At 43.1% G+C, this 12,041-nt stretch overlaps 1 protein-coding gene across 7 annotated transcripts in view; it reads right to left on the bottom strand.

Moving 5' to 3' along the window:
- dab1a (DAB adaptor protein 1a) overlaps positions 1–12,041 on the bottom strand; it is a 179,401-nt gene that overhangs the window by 45,845 nt on the left and 121,515 nt on the right. For 6 of the 7 annotated variants that reach the window (XM_046390847.1, XM_046390852.1, XM_046390849.1 and 3 more), the window contains one exon: positions 591–869. In XM_046390847.1, the coding sequence (XP_046246803.1) occupies positions 591–660 (70 nt within the window). In that variant the 5' untranslated portion in view covers positions 661–869. Of the gene's footprint in view, positions 1–590; positions 870–4,307; positions 4,714–12,041 lie in introns of those variants that run through there. The other variant, XM_046390848.1, reaches the window with a different exon arrangement.

Below are 12,041 nucleotides of genomic sequence, written 5' to 3'. Positions count from 1 at the left end.
TGAAACATGTTGAAAAATATTAATGATGAGCAGTAAATATGCCATCAAAGACTTGCCGGTTCGATTCCGTCACTGGGCGGGCAGGAAGAATTTGGGTGTGGTGGAGTGATTAATGAGAAAAATGCCCCCACGTCCATTAGCCGGCTGATGCCCTTGAGCAAGGCACTTAACCCCCAATTTGCTCCCCGGGCGCCTGACAATGGCAGCCCACTGCTGCTGTGTGTTTCACTGCATGTAATTTGCTGGGTGTTGCATGTGTGTTCAATCAAGGATGGGTTAATGCAGAGGACAAATACACAAAATTCAGTGTGTGTATGTAAAAATATACATACTGCCAATAAAACTGATTCTTCTTCTTCTTCTTCTATTCTACCAGGCACTGTTAAGACGTGCTACAGTTAGCATATCAGCTATTACTCTGTCTTTGCCTCTCCTCAGTGGCTTTAAGTTTAGTCTTAGCTGCTATAGCACTCACTTAAATTACATAAAGACATCATCATTTTAACGTTGCAGGTGCCTAAGATGTTCTTGAAGAATGTGATTTTTGCATTAGCTGACCTGCCGAAGTTTAATCTTTCTTTAGCACTTACCTTTTCTCTTGGAGTCCCGTCTGACGCTGCTGGGCCTGACCGCTGGCTGTAGTTCTGTCTCTGTTGACATCCTCGGGTTCCAACTGGACTAGACTCCGCTTGGCTCCGCTGGGATCCGCTGGGCTCCGAGGGTCCAGTTCACAGCGTCAGTGCCGGCTGTGCGTGCGTGGGCGCCGGGTGTGTGCGTGGAGGCGCCAGGTGTGTGTGTGGGCACACAGGATCATGGGAGAGGGATGGGCTTTAGCCCTGACACAACATCCCACACACACCCACAGAGAGCTGGGGAGAAAGAGAGGGAGAAAGACATTTGCTTCAGTTAGGTAGTGTTTAATCTTGGCAGGGAAAACCTAGCAAGAGTTCTCAGCAAGCATGAGAATGAGTTTGGTTTTTTCAACAGGAGCCTTAAGTACATGTTGCCCATGGTAACGGATTGGAGAAACACTTCCTGCCTCCTGTCAATCATGTGGCTTTGCAAGGACACTACTTGAAAAACAATCCCACTGCACTTCCCTCTTCAATCATGCAATATTTATCTAAACAAGTTTAAAAGCACTAAAAAAATGTTCATTTCTGCAAAAGATTTTCACTAACTATGATTTAAGTTTAGTTTTGGTCAATTAAATTAAAATTCTGGGCAGTTACAATCCTTATTCCCTTAGTTTTAGCCATTATTTCTATCAGGTACTATATCACTGTATCCAGAATGTAATTTACCGTGATAGGGAACTCACTAACACGGTGCTGGGAAAAGAAACGTGAGAAGTCAGACAATCTGGCAGGGTGTAAACAAACAATTTTTGGCAGATTATCTGAGCCACTTCATTTTGCAGGTAATAACCAAATGTGAATCAGGTATAATCCCTCATTACACAGAAAAACTGTGTGTACACAACACCAAGTACTGTAGATCAATGCTGAACTGTGCTGGATGTAAACAGTGATGGATATTTACAAGGGATTCTGGGTAGCAATTTTGCCACATTGATGAATATGTTTCAATAACCTGGAGGATTAAAACATCTCTGATGATCTGCTCATTACCATATTTGACTTTTTGCAACATGTTGCCTCCTTCATAGATTCTGACAATTAGCTTGCGAGACTAAATGTTATTATTACAAAGAAAAAAAACAAAACTAATAGGCCAAGTGGTATGAACCTGCAGTCGTCTTTAAATGCTGTTGCCACAGTCATTGCCCTTCCTGGGCCCTGTCCAGTGTCCCATGGGCCCCTCTGGCTCCAGCATTCTGTCCCTTCTTTGCCCATCTGCCACTACTTTATTCTGAGGAGTTGACTGGCAGCCACAAACACTCAGCTCTGCACACTAACCCTGTTGCGTAAATGCAGGAAAACACACACGCATTTACGTTGTCCTTTATTACGCAGAGACGCTGAAGTACAAAGACAACAGGAGACAGCTGCATGAAGACAAACTGATTAATGAATCTGACTACCTTCTGAGCTTCACTTCACCTCTCCTTTGACTATCAGTCTTGATCTGGCGTTCTCTCCCTGTCTCCATCTAAAAGTGGCTGAGGGCACACTTGAACAAAACGAAAAGACTGGTGTTTCTTGGGAAAGAGGGAAATCTCTCTTATTCTCTTCCTTGCCCCCCCCCTCCACTCCACGATGTTTCTGTGTGAATAGGAGGCCCCTGTGAGCCTCAGGCGAGAACAGATGAATTGAGAGGCTTTTAATTTGCTGCAGACAGAACAGAACAGAGTCCATTTAATTCTGCCAGCAGAGGCCATGTCGGCAAAACGCTGACAATATTCTTTATCTGGTCCAAACACACTGGAAAAGTGTGAGTCACTCCAATTACAGGCATTATCAGCAGCACTGTTCCACCAAATGGATGGAGAGAGAGTGAGTATGAAGAGAGGGGTTAGAGGGAAGAGAAATGAACAGAGTGCAAAGAAAGTGAGGGGTGAGGGAACATAAAGTGGGTGAGTAAGATAATGAGCAAGGGGTAAAGGGGGAGAGAAAAAAGGCCCGAGGAAGTGAAATCAGAAAAGAAAGGATGGAGTTTGAGCTGCTTCAGCTGTAACCCTGAACATGTCCCCCTCTGTCCCTCTCTTCTCTTTCCTTTTTGTTCCCTGAATTTGTTCTTCTCCTTCTAGCTGTGAAGTCTTTCAGGCAGCATCTGGAGCTTGTGTTTAAGAAAGGCAGTCTGTTAATCCTCGACTTGGACAAGAAAAGAAGCAGTCTCAAAAGCCCCTCGCTGCCTTTAACCCAGAAGATAACAGCTTTTATTCTTCAACTACAAAAACCAAGATTCAAAGACACGTTTCTCTGGTTTTACATCGAGCATATAATCAAAAAATAATAATAAATCAAGACAGAATTGTGAAATCAGTTTTGACTTCATGTTCTTCTGTCTGCAAAATTGCCCCAGTGAGAGCAGTACTCACTTAGTTGAAGAAGTCCAAGTCATCCAACCGCTGCAAGCAAAAAGAGCTACAAGTCCGTTCGTGAAAATGAGCAAAAAAAAACGAGACTCTGAGGCTGAAAATGAAATATCTGCTGCAGCAACACTCTCCAGACTGCTCCAAGGCTCTAGACATATGGTTCTTTCTCTGGAGAGTCCTGGAAGAGTTCTACATCTAAGCTACAGTCCCTGGAGGGGAGAACAAGCTAATTTCTCCTAAAAAAAAAAAAAAAAAAAAAAAAAAGCAGTCCGTGTCTCTTCTGCTCTACAAATCCCCTGCCTTGCACACACTCACAGACAGAATGAAGGAGAGAGCAGCACCATCAAAAGCCATCGTGAACACTGTAGTGGCGGTTTGACCTGGAATCAGCGCACAAGCTAAAAGTAGCAGCAGAGCAGGCTGTGAACGTAGCTTAGTGTGTCTGGATTTAGACAGCAATCTGAAGCCATACCAGAAAAGACGCGGACTGGAGGAAAAAAAGGAGGAGAAAGAAACGGACAGTCAATTGGATGTCCGTAAATGAGGCACTGCCAACAGGCGTGAGTTAGTGATGTGAGGATCTGTGTTTGTGTGTGTGTGTGTGTGTGTGTGCACTCTACTGTATGTGTGACTCGATAAACAGGAGGCTGCCAACAGGAGCTTAATGCCCAGAATTCATCTGCAGCTACAGTAAAGTCTGCCAGGCGACAGAAAAGAAAAAGAAAGAAAGAGAGAAGGGAGAAGTAGGAGGGGGGGGTTCTGGCCGTCTACCCTGCCCTCTTTCTCCCACCTCCCACTCTCAGGGTAATTGTGTTCTGTCCATCAGGCTCAGAGTTAGATTAGCAGCTCCACTTATTCAGCTCTCCTGCCATCTCAATAATGAATAATCATAGAGACCACCTCTGCTCTACCTTTTTAACTGTCTTTGCTCTGTCCATCTTCTGCCTCTCCCCCACCCTCCCCCACCACTTCACTGATGCCACCTTTGTATCCTAACGCCAATGCAGAGGCCTTATCAGCCACACATTTCCTCTAAGCTGTAATTGTTGATGAGTAACCAAGACTGTGTGTACCAAAGGTTATCCCATATTACATTTTTACATAGTTCAGAACAAATAACAAATGAACAATCTTCCTTTAAACTATATTAACAACAAGACAAAAGCTCCTAGCTTTAGGCAAGTGGTTTAATGCACCATGAGTTGTCAACCGAAACCAAATAGAGAAATAATTATCAATTAAAGACCATCTATCTTTAAATGAAACACAGTTTTACCTCGACAGCATGGACAAAGAATATCAGACCTACCAGTTTATGATGTGTGGTGGGTAAAAAACAGCATCAACTTTACTCCAGCAGTCAGACCAACTCAGTCAAAGAGTGCCGCAGGATGAAACTGAGCACAGCGGAAAGATCAACTTATGGAGATTAGAGGGCAAGGCGCACCAGTGGGTGAATGCGTTTACAGACTGTGTGTGTGCGTGGATAAGGCCATGAGAATGAGCTGTCGGTTAAAGTTCAATGTCATATCACTACTTTGTCATACTCTGCCAACAACAAAAGAAGTGCATGTCATTTATCTTAATACTCCATTTATTAATGAATTAGCATAAAACAAACTATGACTGAAAGATGATGATGTCTAAATGTGTGCAAAATGCAAAATAAACTGTCCAGGATAGTTTATGACACATGAACCAACTACAAGGAAAGTCGTCTTTGTCCATAATTGGACCACAGCCAAATTAAAGATCAATAACAGATTAATCATTGAAAGCTCATGACATGCCCTACCATTTATGAAAGCTTTATTAAAATAATTGTCACAGGTTATTTTCACCATACAACCACAGTAAATTAGGTATTTGTATCCCAAATTAAAACAAATCAAATTTTCAAAATAAATAATAAATAAATTCTCTAACTATTAGCCAAACAAAATTCAAAAGACTGAGCATAATAATTCTGCACATACAACACGTCCTCTTGAGGACAATATAATGAGACTCGATATGCAAGACCTTAAAGGCTAATCCCTTATACATAGGGTCTATGTGTTAACAGCCGAATCACAAACGAAGACTGGACAATGTCCAGAGTTCCCCACCACTCACACGTATAGCACACAACAGCCATTTGAGAATATGTTTGGTTTAGGTGGCGCATCTGAGCAGAGTGAACAGGTGGAGGAGGACTCTGGAATGATGACTACTGATGCTGACATATCCACAATATGAACGAGAAGTGAGGAAAGCAATATGCAGGCTTGGAGAGAAAAGTACAAAGCAGCTGCGCTCTCTGCAACATCTTCAACTCGCCCACACACTCTCTGTGAATTCCCTGAGCAACGACCCACTCTATGCATACATGGGCTCAATCGGACTTATGCAGATTTGGTACTGGGGAGCTGGCGGGGTAGAAACTAGTATGGCCAGCTGACTTGTGTTTTCACACGTGCTCCTCCTCTGGGTAATGTCTGGACTATTTCAGGGTAGCGGATGTGTGAACCTGTACAAAACGAACTGTGGGGTCAGAGGTGAACCTTAAGCACAGTCTGTTCTCTGTGACTCTCTGACTGATTAGATAACAATGTACTGGTACTTAATGCACTTAGGGTGAACTTTCCAGTTTGTCTGTTCATGTATTCTTAATTGATCTACTTTTTTTTATAGTGATTTGAAGGAATTCAATAAAAAGTATTATGTGCAGCTCTTCAGAATGGAAGTTATCACTGTGTTAGCATAGAGGCTGTTTTTACAGAGGAGTACAACGGACTGATAGAGAGCTTCAACACATGGTGCAACGACACCTGATGCTCAGCTTCTTTACATCCAGTGCGCTTGTGGTGCGCGTCTGCACACGCTTGGTAAATGAAGCAGAGTCTGATAGAGCGAGCAACAAATTCTCAGACATGGATGCATCACACACATCTTCAACCCAACAGCACAGAAGATCACAGGGGATTTCAAGGTGGACACTCAAGATTAATGTCACCAGTTCAGTATCTGACCAAAATATGGTAATACAGTCACCAACGAAATCTAACAAGCTCATCCTTGACTCCAACTGGACAATTGTGCCAAATTTTAAAGAAATTCCCTCATGGCCTTCCTGAGACACCATGTTAACAAGAATAACATGGGCAGACAACACGCAAAACACAGCGCCTCAACCACGTCTATCGCTGGTGCGGAGCCATTAAAATGTCAAACGCAGTTCCATCTTTCCAAATGTGTATATTTGCTTCTTTTCTTTGTTTTATGTAACAGTAATCTAAAAAAAAAAAACAAAAAACAACAACATCAACTGATGTTCTGGACAGAGGAAGTTTATTATTATTTGCATTTTTAAGGTTTATTTATTTCACATATTAAAGACCAAGCAACTAACTGATTAATCCTCACATTAAACTGCAGCTTAATTGGTTAAGAAACTATTAATTAGTTGCACCCTTGATTCAAAATAAGATAAAAACAGAAGAACAAGAACATTAACTTAACACAGTCCTGTACGGGCTGTTGTTAGATGAAACAAGAACAAGAACAAAGAAAGCCTCACAAGGCCAAAGCACAGGATATTCTTGAATCCCTTCAAAAATACATTACAGTACTAAAAGCTGAACACAGAGGACCAGGCTGAGGGTGAAGACTGGCACAGCATCTTGGGTTAATGCACTTATCACCTGCTGAGAGGCCACCGTCAAAATGCATATGATCACAGCTTGGCACGCCACAGTACAGCTGAAGCACCACATCCTGGGCCTGTGGTCAAAGGAGCCTTTTTGACACTGAACTAAAGAGCCATTACACTCCCACACCACATCAGCAGTGCTGGGTTTCAGACAACTCCTCTGGTGGTTGAAGGAAGAAAAATAAAAATTTTGACTTTAGTGATTACACATACAGACAATGGCTCAAAACTGTTAGTGCAGCTGTCTGGTGGATAAAGCACCAGCTATCGCACTAGGCCCGGAGGCCTATGAGAACAGCAGTGCAGCTAGTTCAGCAGGCAGTCAGCCAGGCCACCAGCCAGCACAACAACACACTGCAGGTGGGAAACATGGAAACACAGAGCTGCTCTAGGTACCCCGAATGGCTCCCTGCCTGCCTGAATGACTACAAGGAACATTCGGCAGCAGAGGCCTCAACAAGAAAAGGTAAACAGACACACATACACACACTTTCCCACCCACAACCTCCTGCCAGAAATAGGATACCCCACAAGATGGCACATTCACATGCATGTACAGAGGGCAAATTAACACATAAACATGCGCGCACACACATACGAACGCACGCCTCTATCGTCTTCACCTAACCTATTTGCAGACACGGGGCTGTAGATATCAAAGCGCTGCGCTCTCTTTGGGGAATTCCTCCTTTCTCATGTTTTAAGGGGAAATAGATGAAAACGAATCTCATTCTCCCTGCACCTCCCCTGCGTGTGTGTCTCCTCTGCCTTGTTAATGTGCTAAAATGTAAATTGGTCCCGCTCAACAATGTGTGTAAGGAAGAGTGGAAGCTGCGGCTGTGGATAGGCCTTTATTAACAAACCCACTCTCTGATTCCACCTGTCTGTCTGTCTGTCTGTCTGTCTGATCTCCTCGCTGCCTCCTTCAGCTAAACTCTACTGTTCTACTACATCAGTCTGGCTCATTCTCAGTTCTGCTGCAGCCTTTTCTTTTATTTATCTCTGATGATGTATCAGTTCATTGTGATGCTCACAAACATTCAGACCTTATGCATGTTACAACTCATTCAGCATCATTTGGAAATAAGAATGATTCAGTGATTTATGGTTTCTTGAGTGAGCTGGCATCAGCAATATGGTGATGCATTTTCATTATCAACCAAGTACAGTACAAACACACACCAGACCCTATGACTACCCTTCCTCTGACCCTTCAGATATGAATAAATAGCAATTTTATTCATTGTAATGGTGCCTTAACTTGTCTTAACTATGCATCACCAGCAGGTGGATAAAAATGAAATGAAAATGTCAGGAGACACAACAAAGAAGAGGATTTAAGGTTTTTTCAATAGGAATCAAGAAAGTGTCCATTCTCACTCAAAGCTTAACAAGGACATATTTTACAATTTATCAATTTATCCTGTTGCATCCATTGTGTCCCCAGCACCTCTAAAGCCAGGGGTCGCTCTTTGCTCTAGAAAACCCATCATCACTGAACTATGGTCCATTGTGCTGCTGGCCAGTTAGAAGTGTCCACTCGACATGATTTAGATCCCCCACAGCCCCTCTGGACCCCCATCAGCAGAGCCTAAAGTGAGTGATGGATTCACTACATCTGTGGAGTGGAAGAGAGGAGCGGAGGATTCTGGTGCATAAAAATAGAGCTGGAGCCTGGCAGAGCAGAGGACTGAGACTTAATGAGCGATGCAATCATCAATTATTCAAAACAGTTAATCATGGTGTCGCACAACGCTGTTGCACAAACATACACATGCACACGCACACACCCAGAGAGATAAACGCACACACAGGTGTAGCACCTTTCAAACTGTGCCTCTAAAGGCAGACAGAGACAGATAGATGGATGAGAGGAAGAACTGATTTGACTCGATACTCGTACAATTGAAGCAATAAACACAACAAGGAAAAACATGTGAAGGAGTAAACATTACATAATCGAGGAGACACCTCAGATAGATCGACATATTGAAATCTGAATACATCTAGAAACACCTCTCTGTCTTACAGGGGGCTGCAGCCCATCACAGCTCACACTTAGATACGTCACAAAATATGAGACCCAGTTCACACTTACATTCATACCTACCGGCAATTTAGACCTGCACCCGCAGAGACTGATTTTCTTTCTTTCAGCGTGTTCCTGTTAGTCCATTTCTCGTTTCAAGAATGGGTCATTTTGTTTTGTTTAACCCTAACCAATCAATACACATTTTGTATCCATCACGCTCACATCATTTTCATTCAACAAGCGAGCTGCCCATACTGACCTTTGAAGAAGCAATTATACATTTATAAAATGAATACATTTTGTTTGTCAGTATCACTCTGGAAATCCTATGCATCCTCTATCAGCTACATTCATTCAGATGTGGTGGGCCCCCGAGTCTTTAGTACCACAGCAATCTGGCCTCATGTTATCTTAAATGAGAAAAAGAGATCAGTGCTATCAGATCTGTAATCAGTATCGACAGATGCTCTGAGCTGTGGTATCAGAATAGGTATCAGGAGAGAAGAGGTCTGATTGGTGCATCCTGTGCTCACTGCCAGAGTCCACAAAACAAGAATAGTCTTCTCTACAATCAGCTCAGTAAGTGACAACACAAACAGACATGTATTTTTATGAAAGTACGTCGGTGTTGCTTGTTTGGAAAAGCTTATGTCAATGTTTAAATGTAAAATAGCACAGTTCTGCTTGTTCTCTGTGTATGCTTTAAAGAAGGGAAGGAAAGAGAAGATATCAACAGGGGGAAGGACTGGATGGCAGAGGAATGACGCACGCAGTTTGACTAAAAGAAGCTAAGGATGCTTTAGGCTAAACTTTCAACAATAACAGCCCCAAACTTCTTCAGTTGCAAGCCGCTGGCGAACCCTACCTGAACAGTTCACTGCCAGCAACTTGTACCGAGACACACATGCGGAGACGCCAACGGGTGAGCTTTATCGAACTCTGTCTTTCAGTTCGACTGCGCTCCGGGGGGGGTACAGATTCTCCCGAGCCTGGTCAGAGCGCAGAGGGAATGTCGAGGTTCAATCTACCCCTCTTCAACCCTTGGGAGGGATCCCAGAGGGAATACAAGTACGTCTTCTCTCCAGTCCTCCCTGTGCAGCCTCCTGCCACTAGCGGCCATCAGTCAGTCACAGTTCCTGGCTCCCGCCCGTGTGTCTAATCGCCCACGCACACTGTCACAGTTGCCTGCGCTGCCAGTTAAAACACAGACAGCCAAACAAAATCAATCTTTACTGAGTGTCCGTGTTTAATAAGGCCCTGTTGTTCCTTATGGACTCTGACAATACCATCAGCCCCACAACACTTCACACACACACACACACAGGGAGTAACTACAGCACCAATATGTGGCACAGTAAGATGCATATTTAACACTTTATCACATTAGACTTTAGATTTATTTGCTGTACTACTTGGCAGTCCATTCCGACATGCACACACACACACACACACACACACACACACACACACACATCAAGCCCAGATAAAAACTGCACCCTCTGATGTCATTGGGAGACTTAGAGTGAATCACCATGGGATTGTCAGACTCAATTCACACGATTTGCATAATTTCCATTTGTGAGTAGCAAACTCTTTGAACTTTTCACAAACATTTCCAACCAAACACACACGCACGCACACACACACACACACACACACCATGGCAATGTGCAAAAATCTCATGCAGCATGTGAAGTCTGTGAAGGTTCCTGGAGGTGAAACTTTCTGCCAGCTCTTGAAATAGACCCTTTTAGCACCCTATGGTCTATTGGACTGCTGGTCCGTCTGAACCCTCACAGAGAGTAGAGGGGCTATTGGCATTCACTTCCCTGTGGGGCTCCAAGTCAATACAAACCTCTCAAAACTCAGAAAAGGCAGTGTGTTTGTCTGTGTGTATTTCAGAGAAGGGGTGTTAAAATTCAATAGCCATTTTCCATCTGTATGCAGGCTTCTGAATGACGTCATTTGTTCCAGACATGCATTAATTGTGAACACACTTTGTTCCAGTTTAACAGGCACTGACGTGCGGCATTCTGCCTGACATGCGGCGATACATCCACATGCAACTGTATGTGTGTGTGTACGCAGTGCAGGTAATGATGGTGTGCTAAAGCAGAGTCCCCCCCTGCCAAGGCCCAGCCTCTCAGTGCCATCCATCATAGTGGAGCTGCTAATGATAACAATATATACCCCAGCAGAGACAGGGCCTGGGGAGCTGGGAAAAGGTGTGTGGAAAACAGAAAAAACAAAAAACAAAAGGGAGCTGAAGAGGAAGATATTTGTGGGTAAAGTCACAGCAGCAGCTGGGATTAAGAGAGACAAAGAGTAACAAAAAAAATCTTTTGTTATTACTGTACTGTAGGTTATTTTAAATACAAATCCCTGTCATGCCAATAAAGCTAATTTAAATTTGCATTTGAGAGAAGAGGGGGGTGAGGAGGAAGACGAGGTGGAGAGGCAAGGGAGAGGGAGCAGAAGAAGCAACCAGCATGAAGAGGCAAGGAAATGTGCTGTCACAGGCTGAGGAGTGAAAGACTCTGTGACTGGAATAGGCAATCTGATTCTGCCAGTCCTTCTCCTCCTCTCTCTCTCTCTCTCTCTCTCTCTCTCTCACACACACACACACACACACACACACACACACACAGAGGACTGCCCACTGCCAAACACACAGAGAAACTCATTGCATCTGTGGATTAATATTAAAGGCCAGTGGATGCTCCCTGTTTGACTTCTCAGTAAGAAGACACAAGTCTGCACTTCCAGAGATTGGGTTTTATTTTTAGAGATGGCTTCGTGGATAAAAGTAAAATTCCTCTCTGTCTGTAAGATAAATGGGATTAAATTTAAACAGAAACATCAAGATGAAATAGTCATATTTTAAACATTTTTTACTAGAGACTCTAGCAACACACAGTTAACATACTGCACAACACACTGAGTGTTAAATTGACTTTTTAATGTCTGACTGATTATATGGTTCGACATGGGAGAACTTCTTCTGAAATGTCATGTTCACATCTTGTAACAGAGGAGTGGATAAACAAGAAAGAAAATGTACAGAGAACCATAATCACTCAAGCATCCCTTTGGTTTGTTAAAATAAAAACAGAAAATCTGAGAGAAAAAATCATGTCTATTAATAAGGTATGTTAATTCTGCAAATTTGGAGATTTTCAAGCATTATTCAAAAGCTCTTCAAAGCACCATCAAAGTTCTCTCTTTGACCATGTTTCTAAATATCTAAAGGCTTTTATGGACCCAAGTTTGGTGTCAGAGCTAAAAAAGGTCTAATTTGTCCCAACCACATATGAACCCCT

This window comes from Scatophagus argus, chromosome 6 (assembly GCF_020382885.2).
Source record: "Scatophagus argus isolate fScaArg1 chromosome 6, fScaArg1.pri, whole genome shotgun sequence".
NCBI lineage: Eukaryota > Metazoa > Chordata > Actinopteri > Scatophagidae > Scatophagus > Scatophagus argus.
Note: the sequence above shows the minus strand (reverse complement) of the source record. Positions and strands in the feature narration are given on the sequence as shown.